Source organism: Tachysurus fulvidraco, chromosome 24 (genome assembly GCF_022655615.1).
Source record: "Tachysurus fulvidraco isolate hzauxx_2018 chromosome 24, HZAU_PFXX_2.0, whole genome shotgun sequence".
Classification (NCBI taxonomy): domain Eukaryota; kingdom Metazoa; phylum Chordata; class Actinopteri; order Siluriformes; family Bagridae; genus Tachysurus; species Tachysurus fulvidraco.
Window position 1 is genome coordinate 8,758,561 of NC_062541.1, and position 15,816 is coordinate 8,774,376.

Genomic DNA, 15,816 nt, shown 5'->3' on the forward strand with positions numbered 1-15,816 from the left:
GTTTATATTTCTATTTAATGCTGATGAACAGCTGCAGGTTGAGTCAGTTCCTGTTATAACTATGTCAGCAGTACCAGGCAAATAATTATGTTTTTCTTTTTTAAATAACAAATTTTAAATCTATTATTATTATTATTATTATTATTATTATTATTATTATTATTATTATTATTATTATTAATTTATTTTATTAAGGCTTATATTATGTAGAGAACATTTGTTACTATAGAAGCTACACCATATAAGAATAAGGAATAAGCATATTAATATAATCCTGTGATATGAATTACAGTCTATCGGAGCTAGAATTATAGAAAATGAATCAAAACCTTTTGACTAATCTACTGAGATTTCCTAACACAGTGGCCTAACAATATACAAGTTAGAAGTTCTCCCTGAATATGGTACACTCACGCAGCACATATCACAAAAGCACACAGATTCATGGACATGGAAACGTGACACTGAAGACTTAATTATTATTATTATTTTTTTAATAAATATTTCTAAAGGAGCCTCTGTACATTTTGATATTCAACCCATCATGCCTTGCACCAACATTGACAATTGCTGCACAGAATTATTCTGTTTTATTTCAACACTTCAAAGAGGAATACACAAGAGAATGGGAGAGGGTCCATATCCAAGTCATTTAGAGTAATTTTCGTATCTATCCTCGAGTCTTTCTCTGTTTCAGGGAGCAGAGAAGATTCTGTCTAAGATTAAAGAGTAGCAGGTGTCCATGTGCAGTACCACAGTCTAAATTGTAAAAGGAAGAGGGCAGTTATTCTGTCCACATTAGCAAATGACACATCCACCCTTTTCCTTGAATGGATTCTTTTCTTCTGGGATGCCTTTGACCAAGGGATCTTCATCCATACCACCCTGAATGTATTCCATGACTTCTTCACAGCATTTAGACACCTACCAAAATAAAAAGGTATTAATTGTTACTTAATGAAAATAGTATGTAGTAATAATAAAAGTAATAATAATAATAATAATAATAATAATAAATTATAAAATTGCCTTAACAGTATTTCTTTTAAAAACTTTTAAATATTTTTTACAAGTGGCCTTTGGGGTCAGCATTTTATTTTTGAATAAGCAGTACATTAGTATGGAATTGTTTGCCTCAATCTGTGAATCACAGCCAAGGCCATTTGATATGCTTTACATTCACTACTTTGTAAACTATTACAAATATTTATTATTTGTACCAGTGAGCCTATGAGTAAGCTTTGTGAATAAGTACAGATAGGTTTTGACAAAGTACTCACCTTTTCCCTTTCGAGTTTCACCTCTTTTTTCAACTGATCTACTTCCATTTTAGCTTTATCCAAGTCTGTTAGATTCTCTACATCTATAACCGGCATTTTCTGTAAGAAAAAATATTAGATGCACATGTTTTCTGTCAAAGCAAAACTAACAGCAGAAGTATTCTTCATGAAGATAGTAATAAAGTCCACACTTACTGCCGCTTACGGTACGTTCTCTTTCCCCCTGAAGATGGACAGAGAATCCTTCAGCGCTCTCTCTCTCAATCCGGTTTATAAAGTAATCTGTATGAACACTGCAAGCTCATAATCCTATTAAAGCAAACACTCTTAATTTACCATTGCCTTAGATATCTATTGACTTAAAAAGAGAATTACTCATTATGTTATGACTTTTTTCATCACATAACATCTTTAAAAGCTGCACACAGTGCAATTTCTACAAGTCTGAGATTTACGGGGTTCTCATGGCCATTTTAATATTATGGTAGAAAAGTAGGCCAAGGGGACTCAGTATTATAAATGATAAGCATGCTAATCTGTGTTTACCCCCAACCTGTCTTGCTGGATAACACACCATCATTCTTAATGACAAATGTGTTTTCTCAGGAGCTGTCAGAGGGAGAAGCACACTCTGACCACACAGCGCTCACCAGCATGATAAAAAGCTATGATCCCTCTGACATACTCTGGAATCAGGGAATGTCATCATATATAACCATTACTAAAGAAATGCTTTACTGTGTCATATTGGCCCTGATTAACCCTGGTCTTGATATCTAGCAATCAGTTTTCCAATGGGCATGGAGTAAAAGGAATGACAAAACTGATTAAAGAGATTTCTATCTTATTTCATATTCTTTTACTGCACATAAATTCAACTCATCATCAAAGATTCATCATCAAAGACCTTGCACCGACAGGCCAAAGACTCTTTTTGGTCTCCTTTAAAATGAACTTCCTTCTTTAATACATGCATGTTAAATTCTTATTTAAACTAATAATGAAGCTAAATAATAAAGGACATAAAAAAACACAATACACTCAGCCTTAGACTATTCTGCATATCTGTATGTTTCTTCAGATTTTTTTATATAATAATATGTTTTGTTGTAAATAATAAACATATGATTTTTTGCTATTGTCAGTAACCATTTTATCTTGGTCTGGGAAGAAAAGGGAGAAAGGAAGGAGGAAGGAAACCTACATGGACATAGGAAAACATGGTGTGTTTCTGAGGTTAAGGTTAGGGTGTGTATTAACTTTGGGTGTTGTATAGCAGTAATTAACTGATTTAACAGTTATATTGGTGAAAAGTCATCACAAGCCTAGCCATGAGAGGAAACGTTATGAAATATTTCGTTATACAATGATTGTAATCCTTTAAGTGACAGTTTCTCAAATAGTGAAAGGCCATTTCATAACTACATGAGCAATCATTGGAAATGATCCAAGAGGTTTCTACACTGCGCATCAAGCCGAAACTATGCAAAGACTCTTCTCTTCTCAAATCAACAAGAACTTCTGGAATATGTTAGGGCAGGTTGACACATGTAGTGAAACCAGTGTAAAATGAAAAAACAACAACAACAACAACAACAAAACAATGTATAAATTAAATGTGAAATGTCACATCAAATACCTTTGGAAAACCTGCTAATATTTTTGCATGATATGGTAAATATAAGGCTGTTGAATTCGAATTGTAAGTGACATGCAGCTGTACAGTAGCAATGTGTTTGTCTGATTGTGTGGAGAGGCGTTTTACTTGGTGGACAATAAAATATGATGGACAACATTAATTGCTAAGCAAATAAAATATTGTCTTTCCAATCACTTGTCATTAAGTCAATAAGTAAATGGTATGTAAAGAAATTTGGGCCCATTCTTAGTATACATATATATTTTGCATATGAAAATATCTTGGAAATAATTTAGCTTTATGAGGTTTTAGTGTGTCACCTTCTGCCAGTGAAATACTATACAGAACACATAAGACCTCATCAGGCATTTAAATCAACTACTCTTTTTGTGTTTTGTATTTTTTCTTAGTTCAATTTTTATTAATCTGTAGCTTTCAGGATATTTGATTTAAGATATCTGGCAAGATGGGTCAAGAGGGTTAAGTGTGAACATTCTAGGATGTCAGTTTCTGAAGTACTCAAACCAACCTTGGCACCAACAACCATGCAACGTTTAAAGTCACAGAGATCATTGTTCTTTAATTATTTAATTATTGTTATACAGGGCTGTCAAGTGTCACGCATTGAGAGTGACAGTCACTCATTTCGGTCTTTTGTCACGCTCTCCCGCCACACATCGTATTTCTCACGCAGAAAAACATTTGGACTATTTATCATATATTTAATATGCCGCAAAGCCCAAAATGTATCAGTCCGCACCGCTTAGTCAGGCCTGACACTTATCAGCCAATCAAAAATAGAGGCTACACAATAGCCAATCAGAAAATAGCACTATCTAGGTAAGATTTAACGCAACAACCAATGAAAAAAAAAATCATTAGTGAGGGTATTTTCGATGGTCGTTTGAACAAAACCTCAAAACAAAACAATCATGACCCTAAAAAAGGCTGGGGTGGAGATGTCACGCTTGACTGTCTTCAAAACTTGAGAGCCCTGGTTATATATTGTTATAAGTTTAATGTGAACTGGACATTTCGACCTATGTATCCGCGTGATTATATGCACTGTGCTAAATGCTTGGATGATTCTTGATAAAATGGTTGATTATACAGTAGAGCTCAAAATGAATAGATGAATCTATCTATCTATCTATCTATCTATCTATCTATCTATCTATCTATCTATGCAATGTATATCCAAATTTAGCAATTCATTCATTTTTCCCTACAAGGTGTCTAAAAAATGTATAAATGAATGACAGGTCAATATTTGAAACACTTTTGTGATCACCTTTTACCAGAAAGCTCGTCTACACACGTGTGACGTAAAATAGTTATGAAAATAAAAGTCAACACTCCGTCTGATTCAACTGTAAAGTGTTCAGCCCGCCCTTTATTCCCCAGGGGAAGTCAATGAGCTGCTATAAATAAAGGAAATCTTTGCACTTCACTCGCATTCACATCTCTGATCTCTGACGTCCAACAACCAGAAACATGGAGAGACTTTTTGTCGGATGTTTTTTGCTCATACATTTCATCCAAAGCTCATCAGCTTACAGACCGCTACATAATGGCAAGTGTTTACTTTTCCCTTTCTAAACTACAGACTTCTCTGTGTTTTGGTCACTAATTCCTGTGTTTAACTCACGTACTGTACCAACGCAGTTTTCTGTTTCTGTGGTTCAAAATCTGCTCATTAACAAGTTTTGACTCGATTTTTATCCCTTTCAGATGTTTGCTTTCTCCAAGTGGACGAAGGACCGTGTTTAGATGATGTGCCGCGTTTTTACTACAACACGCTCACTCAGAGCTGTGAGGAGTTCAGCTACGGCGGCTGCGAAGGAAACGCCAACAACTTTAAGTCTTATGAGGCGTGCTATAAAACCTGCTTCTCAATTCCGAGTACGTAAAGCCGAGCACAAGATTCACTGTTTTAATGTATTAAACTTGTTAAACTTAAACTTTAACTTGTTCCAACTGATTTCTAGGTCTTGGGTGTGGTAGTAATCTGTGGCTCAGGTCATTCATCTATAAGTTCCTTTGTGTATTTCAGCTTTAAGATGCAATTACAAAGCCTATATATATATATATATACTGCATTTTTCCAAGTTTTTAACTGTTTAAAATTTAAAGCCAAATGTTTAATGCTAACATTTAAAGCCAAATGTTAACATTTAAAGCCAGATGTTCAAAGACAAAAGTTTAAAGTTAAATGTTTAATTCTAACATTTAAAGCCAAATGTTTAATGCTATCATTTAAAGCCAAATGTTTAATGCTAAAATTTAAAGCCAAATGTTAACATTTAAAGCCAGATGTTCAAAGACAAAAGTTTAAAGTTAAATGTTTAATTCTAACATTTAAAGCCAAATGTTTAATTCAAAAGTTTACGAGTTGTAAAAATGTGTAGAAGAAAAACTGTAAAAAAATAAATAAATAAAAAAAAATCTACTAAAGTCCTTCAATAGATGTTGAAAACGGTTCATTCACTATCAGAAATAACCGCCACACTGGACTTAGCTGAGGTTTGGTATAATCAAGGATAAATATTTTGTACATTTAATCAGTCATTTACCAGAATAAGAAAGTTCACATGTCGTACCTTTAATTCGCTTTTAGACTTAGAGCTTGAGGTCCAATTCATTCATTTTCTACCATTTATCCGAACTTCTTGAGGTCCAATTACTAAATTATCCTTAAAGGTTTACATGCAAAGTATAGTCCCTGGATGGCAAAACCTCAGTGGTAAGAAAACATAAGGTTTCTGACAGTGTAAAGTACAAGTTATTAGATGTTAAAAGAAAGATGTGTTTTTTTTTTTTATCTTAACACTGCTTTTATCTTAACATGCATATTTGGTCCAAGTGAACCCTTAAGAGACGCACATTTTTGCACATGACTAATGTAACACAGAGGATGGCTGTTAAAGTAGTACAGATGTATGTAATTTTTTTTCTTTCTGCAGAAATTCCTTCAATCTGTCGACTTCCAGTGGAAAAGGGGCTATGCTTCGCCATTTCCACTCGCTATTTTTTCAACATGGCCTCCATGCAGTGTCAAGCGTTCACCTATGGAGGCTGCGGTGGAAATAATAACAACTTCCCTGATCACATTTCTTGCATGGAATACTGCAGGCCCCCAAAGTGTATGTTATGTCCAAACACCTGATTTAGAGTTTTTTACCCTCATTCTAACTAACAACCAATTAAGACAAGAAAACTTTCTTGTACGCAAACGGATCATGTCTGAGTTAGCAGTAAAACACTTCAGTAAATTTGCAGTCATTGGTTCCTTTTTACTTTAATTAGACTTTCCAAGTGTGCTACAGAAGATGGTGCTTGTTTAGTAGCTTTATTCATGTAAAAAACAAATCACTAGGATGGATACACTGGTTTGTGATTTACAGACATTTGATCATTCATTGTGAAAATTCTGTATATTTCTCTGAAGTTCTGAACATTTGGAGGCAGAAAACAATTTGGTGGACACAAAGCAGTACACGAAAGGCCAATGTTGGCCATAAATCATGACTTCTGTACAGATTAAGCCGGTCTAGAATCTACAGGCTGTTAATTCAATTTATGTTTAATTTTAAATATATGATTTTGCAGTGGTCCCTGTGATTTGTCTGGAGGGCTTGGACAAAGGAACAGGCAGTGAATCTTTCACAAGATACTACTATGACTCTACAAAAAAAACATGTAAAGAGTTTGAGTACACAGGACATGGAGGAAACAACAACAATTTTGTCGCCATGAAAACCTGCATGTCAGTTTGTTCTAAAAGTAAGTGTAAAAATGTTTTTGTACTTCATTTTAGGTAAAATTGACTGTGTGGATGAATTATTATGAATTATTACAACATTATTGAACTAAATATTTCACTTGGCTCTTTTCAGGAAAACCAAAGAGACAAAGTGGTCAAGCTGTAAGAATTTTTCGAAAAAGAGTAGAATGAGCACTGGGCTTTATTTCTCCAACTGGATGTGCTATTGTATGCTTAAACTTCCTAATCTCAGTATAATGTGAATCGATTGTACTACATGTTATGTCTTTTAAATTTTGACTACTGTATGTAATTTTACATATGCAGATAAGTTATGTTATACTATAAGTACATACATGTTTACATTTATATATTACATATACTGTACATGTAACGTTATGTTCACAAAAATGGCCTGCTTATATATTTTAGTGTTTACATTTTTGTTTAATATTTGAATAATTTTGTATTGTGTAAATTTTCAGTTTCTGTCTCATAAGCCGCTGTAATATTGTACAAAAATATCTATCTATCTATCTATCTATCTATCTATCTATCTATCTATCAAATCGAAAAATAAATTTATTTTCTTTAATACTGTTAAAATCTAAATTAATTTGAAACTTAAATAAAAAATGCCACAGTTTTCATTAAAACTGTACAAGCATTGTGAGAATAAAATAAAAAGAGTTTTAAAAAGAAGAAATTAATATGAATTAGCTGATATTTTGGACACTATATGGCCAAAACATTTTTTTGCAAATCCTATAGAAGCAACACTCTAACTTAAAATTATTTGTATACATTTCTGTTGGTGATGCACCTGGTAAAAACCTGGTAAAATTGGATTCTTCAAGATATATTTTAAGTCTGAAATTATGTTCATGAGAAATGAAAATAACAGATGGTTATATCTTTTGGTCTTATGATTATACCTGTGTCATCAAGAATGGAAAATACTTAAGTAATTGTACTTTGTTACTACAATTGTTCTATTATGTTTTTGGTATTTATTCTGTATTTATTTTGAAATAATAATTCAAAAGAATAATTGTTACACATCTTTGAAGCCCCTAATTGTTTCATTCTTAATTAGTCAGTTAGTTAAACTTTTTTACTTTTAAATACCTGAGTAAATTAAAATGATCTGTAAATATCTAAGTACTTCTTCCACCTCTGATTTATTGCATACAATTTTTGTCAAGGGATGTGCCTAGTGGTTAAGGTGCTGGACACCCATCAAAAGGTTGTAAGATTGATTCCCAAGTCCACCAGGCTGCCACTGCTGGGCCCCTGAGCAAGGCCCTTAACCCTCAGTTGCTCAGTTGTATAAAATTAGATAAAAATAAGTTGCTCTGGATAAGGGTGTCTGATAAATTCTGGAAATGTAAATGTCCTCTCAGCTGTCTGTATGTTATACTGGCATCCTTAGGCCTATACTTCACAGTATATACATAGCTGTGATTACAATAAAGATTTATTTGACTAATACACAGTGTGGGGAATTCCCCATATATTTTCAAATAATAAAAAAATAAGCACTTTTAACCTGGCACTTATTGTGTATGCTATGCTGATTACATTGATTCTACATTTACAGGTGAACTAGCAATGATACAAAACATCTAGAAAATCTAGACAGGTGCTGAAGTGCTAGAATGGTCTACTGTATATGGCAATAAAAAGACAATTTTAATCCTGATTACCTGGGATAATTAGACAATTCCTAGCTGAATGCAAAAATATTTACATATTACATATTAATATATTAAACAGCACTCAAGCAGCACGTGTCTCACTTTGCAATCTATCGACTTAAATAGCGCATGGTTACTGAATTTCTAGCTGAGTGAAATCAATAGGTCTCCGGTTACATAATCACTTTTACATAAACAATTTCATTGTGCCTGTTTAGTTCACTGAGTCCAAATCGAATCTAACTTGAATTATATAAAAGGAAAAATAGACCTTATTTTAATTAGCCTTCAGAGACTATAAATGCCATTTAAAATCATGTTGTTGGAGGAATGCATGTAATGAACTGCAGTAAGCCATTAATCTTCTACTGGCTGCAGCTGAATCGAATGAATATGTTTCAAATGAACAAAAGAACAAGTGTCATATGTCAAGCTAAATTACATTGTGCATTGGGAATCTGAGCTTATTGTATTGTCACTAATCTGAGGCATGTTATTAGTACGTACAGTGAAACCTATAGCAAAGTTACAAACATATGTGTGTAGATACAAGAGAGAGCAATTTATATATATTAGATATGTGAATTTTAAGGTTTAAGAGAACAAAAACTGGTGACTTTCACTTGAGGAGCCATTTGTTGCACTCAGTTATCACCTTACAGTTTGACTGGCCTACACAACCACAAGGTGGAGATCTGTGTTCATGCTTTGAGGCAAATCTAAAAAAAACCCTCTAAAACATTTTTTATATAAGCATCATCTTTCCAACGACTCTTAATTAAAGTCTTTTGATGGTTTTTGTGGAGTTCTTCAAAATCTAAAAGAAAAAAGGTCTTAGAATATAATTTACATCATTTTTATCCTCAACAAACCTATTAAACCTCAATTAAACAGTGGCAAGAAAGCAAAAGGAAGAAACCTTAAGAGGAACCAGACACAAAAGGTAACACATCCTCTTCTGGGTGACTTCAGATAATTTGAGTAGAAATCATTTAAATTAATTTGAATTAAAATATGGCTCTCCTGTTAGCTACAGTATAAGCAAGATCATTTGGAGGTATAGCCAACCTCTTATCCAATGCCTAGTGGCATCCATTTCCAATCAATCAAAAGTTAATCAGAACTTTAAACAGCAGCACAAACACTTCTATTGCATTCATAACTCATTGTTTGTCTCTATTTGAAAATAGTGGGGGAATCATCATAATCCTGGATTAGAGCACTGCCACCAGGATAGAAAAGTGTCATTAGAGAATAAAGCTGATCAGACGTCAGAAGAACGTATTGATTGGACCCTGGTCTCAAAACATTCCAGCAAATATAAATTCCCTGTCAGCATAACAGAGCTGCTTTTCTATTCAAATTTGTCTTCTGTTTATCTCTCCCACACAGAAAGCTTCTTACGATCCCTATTGTGATTATTTTGAAAATGATGATTATTATTATTTTAAATCATCCATAGTCAGACAGAGAAAATCTATCTGAAGTCGTTTGCAGCATTCTTCAAGCAGTCTTCGAGAGGTTAATGGTTTTATATTAATAAGAGATTTGGCAGCTCTCAGATGGTTTGGCAGGTAAACACATTGGCACAATGTAATTTGCAGCTAAAATGCTGTTTTATATGTGGCTGCTGGTAGGTGGCAGTACACCTCCCCTGAGATACCCACACTGCTGACTGCATATTCCTGCCAATGACACTTTCAACTTGAGACATCAGAAAGGCAATGAGCTTCTAATAAATAATCAATACATTTTGAGTTGATGCAGAAGTCTTTCTGTGATTTATGATGAAGCTTATATAAGATGGAATAAGATGGATTTATGCGAAGAGATAGAAGACAATCTTAATTCTTGCTTCTAGGGACCTGGGTTTGATTCAGTTATTTTAAATCAAGTGAATCATTTAAATCTGATTAGCTGAATATTTAAGCTGATGATTTTGCAAGGGGAAAGAAAGTAATATATATATATATATATATATATATATATATATATATATATTTATATATATATATATATATTTATATATATATTTGTGTGTGTGTGTGTGTGTGTGTGTGTGTGTGTGTGTGTGTGTGTGTGTGTGTGTGTGTGTGTGTGTGTGTGTGTGTAGAAAGTAATAGGTAAAGTAATAAGAAAGTAATATATAAAAAAGTAATAAGAAAGTAATATATATATATACACACAGACTTTTCAGGTACAAGACATGAAGAAGAGTTAGGATTAGTGTTCGGATGGAAAATTATATTTAATTGTTGTAAATAAGGGGGGCACGGTGGCTTAGTGGTCAAGTCAAGAGTCAAGTCAAGTCAAGAAGCTTTTATTTTCATTTTAACCATACAGTATATAGCTGTTGCAGTACATAGTGAAATGAGACAACGTTTCTCCAGGATCAGGGTGCTACATAAAACAAAGACAGGGCTAAGGACATGTAAGTAGTCTTAGCCACATAAAGTGCAACTGTGCAACCTGGTGCAAACAGTGCAGGACAAGACAAACAAGACAGACAAGACAGTGCAGGACAAAAGACAGTGCAGACACAAAGTTACAAGACAATATAAAAAGTACAAAAAATGCAATACACAAAAGACAATAAACAGTAACAAAAACAGCGCCAACCGACCAGTGTATATACTGTATGTGAATACTGAATGTTCAAACAATATTTCGTGCAGTAACATTAGAATGAACACAGTTTCTTAGCAGCAGGTCCTTGGGACAATATATAGAATTGTGCAAAAAAACAGCGAATGACTGAAATATTATATAGCATGTGCAAAAACGGCTGAAATGTTGGACAGTTTGTGCAAAAACAGCACTGTGCGGCCTCAGCACTGTGTCAAAATTAACTTTTCGTTAAGCCCTTACAATGCTTCCTAAGTGCCGTGCCCCTGCGAAAGATTCCTCTAGTGAGCCCAAGAGGAAGAGAAAGATGATGACCATCAGTGAGAAGTTCAAACTTAGGGCCAATCCTACTTTGCAGTTTTTCACCTATCGCGAGGGGTTCCCGGTCCCCATTAACCGCGATACACGAGGGATCACTGTACTACACAGTCTGGTCGTGAGGGCCCAAATGCTTTGGTACCTTTTTCCAGATGGCAGGAGGGTGAAGAGTGTGTGTGAGGGGTGTGTGGGGTCATCCACAATGCTGTTGGCTTTGCGGATGCAGCGTGTGGTGTAAGTGTCCATGATAGAGGGAAGAGAGACCCCAATGATCTTCTCCGCTGTCCTCACTATCCACTGCAGGGTCTTGTGATCCGAGATCGTACAGTTCCCAAACCAGACAGTGATGCAGCTGCTCAGGATGTCTCAATGGTTCCTCTATAGAACATGGTCAGGATGGGGGGAGGGAGATGTGCCTTTCTCAGCCTTCGTAGGAAGTAGAGATGCTGCTGGGCTTTCTTGGTGAGGGGTCTGGTGTTGAGTGACCAGGTGATTTTCTCTGCTAGATGAACACCAAGAAATTTGGTGCTCTTGACGATCTCTACGGATGATCCGTCGATGTTCAGTGGAGAGTGGTCGCTCTGTGCTCTCCTGAAGTCCACAACCATCTCCTAATTTTATCCACTTTCAGAGAAAGGTTGTTAGCTCTACACCAGGCAGTTAGTTGTTGCACCTCCTCCCTGTATGCTGACTCATCGTTCTTGTTGATGAGACCCACCACGGCCGTGTCATCGGCGAACTTGATAATATGATCCGATCTGTTTATTGCTGCACAGTCATGAGTCAGCAGAGTGAACAGCAGTGGACTGAGCACGCAGCCTTGAGGAGCTCCAGTGTTCAGTGTGGTGGTGCTGGAGATGCTGTTCCCGATCTGGACTGACTGAGGTCTCCCAGTTAGGAAGTCCAGGATCCAGTTGCAGATGGAGGTGTTTAGTCCCAGCAGGCTCAGCTTCTCAATCAGGTGCTGAGGGATGATTGTATTGAATGCTGAACTAAAGTCTATGAACAGCATTCGTACATACGTGTCTTTATTGTCCAGGTGGGTGAGGGCTAAGTGGAGGGCTGTGGCAATGGCATTGTCTGTGGAGCGGTTTGAACTATACGCGAACTGTAGGGGGTCCAGTGAGGGTGGTAGCTTGATGTGCCTCATGACAAGCTTCTCACAGCACTTCATAACTATGGGTGTGAGTGCAACAGGATGATAGTCATTGAGGCAGGACACTGTAGACTTCTTTGGGACAGGAAAGATAGTGGTAGTTTTGAGGCACGTAGGAACAACAGCGCTGCTCAGGGAAATGTTGAAGATAGCACGTTTGCCTCACACCTCCAGGGTTGGGGGTTCGATTCCCGCCTCCACTTTGTGTGTGTGGAGTTTGCATGAATGTTGTAAATAACTTCAGATGTTAAGGAAATGAGGATAGACTGTGTTATGTAAGACTGAATAAATACATGATACAGAACACAATAAGGTACCAGAACACATAAAAAGCACATATATTAAATGTGATTATGTAAGTAATATATGAAAAACAGGTCCTGGAAAATGTCCATGTGCAAGTGTGTGACACATAATCAAACTCAACAAAACACAACACAACACAACACAATGAAAGGCAATGTGATGCCACATAATGTGTAAATTATTATGCCCAATTCACTTTGGTGTATTAAACTCCACAGGTTGTATTTGAAGTAAATTCAGCTTATTAAGACTTGCAATCACTACTTTTCAGTTTATTTTTATAAGATCCACACAGCATCCTATTTTTGTCTATTTTATATTAGCACAAGCCAGTGATTACCTCCTGCAGGGTCACCGAGAGTTTGTCAGACAAATTTGAAATGGAGGGAGACACTCAATACTAATGGTATTATCATCATTCAATAGAGGCCTATGTTTGCTTACGAAACAGGTAGGATGTGACCTCTTTTCCTCTGCACTTTGGATAACATGCTGTCTATGTAAAAAAGCCTGATTTGCTCTCTTTGGAGGTAGGATGTATTAACCTAACAGTGTTGAGTCACTAGATTTGACACTAGGTGGTTTTATGAGATGTAGTAAGGGCAGCTTGCCTTTGTGTTGCCTGCTGTGGCTAACCTTTAGCTCAGGTGTGTGTGCCCTTTGAAAAACATCATGTTAAAGACGTGTGCCAGATTAGCACATCCAATTATTCTGCTTATAGGACTTATCAGATGCACACAAACTATGACACATTTGTTCAAATGAGAACATTTAGAGAAGCTAAAATGCCATCCATAGCATAAGTGTGTAGTTATTTTTGAAAAAGTAAAGAAAGATAATATATTGCATTCTGTTTAAGTCATTGCTACCATGCTGCATTTCACAATGAAACAGATGGTGAGAGTGTATTAAAACCAGGTCATTTTAATGGGTCATACTGTAAATATGCAGCATGGCACCTGTCACCTACCTGTAAGTCTGTGTGCATACACAGATGCACATGCATGATGGGGGGATGAAGGAGAGAGTGTTTTGTTTTGGTGTGGATTTGTATTTTCTGTATGTTTTTCTTACTTAACCTTTTGATTTGCTGATAGAACTAACTTGAATTTCACAGATGCATTTCAGTATTTGTCTCCTCACTAAATCAAGGTATTTCAGATAATGTGATAGACATATTTCCTATTTATATTTATAACGATTATAACGATTTCCTAAATTTCTAAGCTTGTAGTCCACTGAAGTCCACAAATCTATCTCAGTGGTCTTTAAGTGGTTTTATTCCAAATTACTGTCTAAGTTAAGATCTATCATTGATAAATGTATATTAATATTTTCAGAGTAACATTTTACAATACATTTTAAATAAAACAGTGTTCATTTAGTTCACGTTTTTAATAAACTAACTATAGTTAAAATTACTTATTTTTAAAGATGCAGCATAATTAATCTAATGTGTACGTGAAACCCCCAACCCCAATCACACAAACCTATGCACCTGGCAACACTGCTGTTGGCTTCCTAAATGATGAAGCATAATCATAATAACATTTCAAGAAATCATCTTGGATACATTTCTGGCGACGGTACTCTGGTAAACATAATTAACATTCACAAATACAGAGTTGCAAATGTGGGGCAGAGCGGTCTTTATCTGCCATCATCGGGGAGCTCCAATAATTAGTTTCTACGTTTCTTGGTTTTTACCTACTAAACTAATTATACTACCTACCCAGCTACCTACCTACCTGCCCCCCCCCCCAACTACTAACTTACCAAGTAAAAATATAAATTGCCACATTAAATAAAGGAGCGTAATCGATATGATTATTTTTTATTCATGATTATTTTTTATTTCTATTATATTGCTCAACCTTATTCATTTGTGACATGATATTTTTCCAGTCTGAATATGGGATTTTAAGCAGAAAAGCTTTTCATAACTTTGTTCATTTAATCTCAAGCAAGTTGCCACAGTTCCCCAAGCAGATTTATATGATTTCGTCTTTGTGATGCTCCATTGAAATCCTGGCATTCATTTCCTTCCTATCACTCTCAGTGTAATGAAAGCTCAAAATTAAGTATCTGAAATACAGGGATTTTCTTCTAATGGTACATTTTCAGTCTAGTTATATTATAGTCATATATGTATTTCAAATCCAGCAGAGATACAGATGGAAATACAGATTATACTAGTAATAAATGTAATAACCAGCATGTTAGCTGTGCAATGGACCAAATAATCAGAGGATCGGGATGTTATGTTTCAAGGGCTATTATCATTACATGCTGTATTGCAAGTTACAAATGAAACCATGGAAGGACACATGTATTAAAATCAGAATGTCTGTGACATTTAATCATGTTTTTGGTGAACTATAAAAGGTCATAAGTGGCAGCTTTGTAATTATGGAACTGAATTTGTTTCAGAAAATCCAATGCAGTCGTGAAAAATCTATTAGGAAAAATTTATACTCCTTATAAAAGAATTCTTAGGAACAATAGTTATTTGTTTACCATGACATCTAGTATTCATTGCTCACAGATGCTCCTCCATTATCACAAGTCACAGAAAATGTGTATCTTAAATATGCATTCCAAAATCTTTACAAAATCATTAACACCTTTTCTTAAGCAAAATGTAACTTTGACTCCAGTTGAGTAACAGTGTGTCTTGTTTCCTGTTAAAATTCACCTCAAGCTTGTTGACGGCTTCCTGAAAGGCATTCTTAAAGGTTATCTGAAAAACTAGGGTAGTTTTTTTTTTACGGTAATATCATGGACACCATTTATTAATGTTAAAATGCTAAATGCCAGTTCAGTATTCCGTAATAATTTGTTTTCTGATTCTTTGTGAAATGTCAAGATGAACCTTTGCTTGTTGTTTTCTGTTTTACTCTCTTTCTGTCATACTCTGTCTTCAAACCTGGAACTGAGTACATTGTTGCTTTACAGCTCCAGAGTCACTGGAACATTTTTGCTTTACAGCTCCAGAGTCACTGGAACATTTTTGCTTTACAGCTCCAGAGTCA

The 15,816-nt window shown here is 35.3% G+C and overlaps 2 protein-coding genes across 2 annotated transcripts; one reads left to right on the plus strand and one right to left on the minus strand.

Moving 5' to 3' along the window:
* Positions 1-476: 476 nt before the first annotated feature.
* On the minus strand, positions 477-1,911 carry gngt1 (guanine nucleotide binding protein (G protein), gamma transducing activity polypeptide 1). Its single transcript, XM_027175674.2, has 3 exons — positions 1,476-1,911; positions 1,281-1,379; positions 477-924 (listed from the first exon to the last, which is right to left on the minus strand). The coding sequence occupies exons 2-3, from the start codon at positions 1,374-1,376 to the stop codon at positions 799-801; spliced, it is 222 nt and encodes a 73-aa protein (XP_027031475.1). The 5' UTR covers positions 1,377-1,379; positions 1,476-1,911; the 3' UTR covers positions 477-798.
* A 2,427-nt stretch (positions 1,912-4,338) lies between these two features.
* Positions 4,339-8,230, plus strand: tfpi2 (tissue factor pathway inhibitor 2). Its single transcript, XM_027175660.2, has 5 exons — positions 4,339-4,492; positions 4,651-4,821; positions 5,883-6,062; positions 6,529-6,702; positions 6,816-8,230. Exons 1-5 carry the CDS (start codon positions 4,414-4,416, stop codon positions 6,872-6,874), a joined length of 663 nt encoding a protein of 220 aa, XP_027031461.1. The 5' UTR covers positions 4,339-4,413; the 3' UTR covers positions 6,875-8,230.
* The last annotated feature ends 7,586 nt before the right edge of the window (positions 8,231-15,816 follow it).

Coding starts and splice junctions, on each gene's coding strand:
- gngt1 (XM_027175674.2), bottom strand. CDS start 1,376: ATGCCGGTTATAGATGTAGAGAATCTAACAGACTTGGATAAAGCTAAA. Junction 925..1,280: donor TGAAACTCGAAAGGGAAAAG/GTGAGTACTTTG, acceptor TTATTTTGGTAG/GTGTCTAAATGCTGTGAAGA.
- tfpi2 (XM_027175660.2), top strand. CDS start 4,414: ATGGAGAGACTTTTTGTCGGATGTTTTTTGCTCATACATTTCATCCAA. Junction 4,493..4,650: donor TTACAGACCGCTACATAATG/GCAAGTGTTTAC, acceptor TATCCCTTTCAG/ATGTTTGCTTTCTCCAAGTG. Junction 6,063..6,528: donor ATACTGCAGGCCCCCAAAGT/GTATGTTATGTC, acceptor ATGATTTTGCAG/TGGTCCCTGTGATTTGTCTG.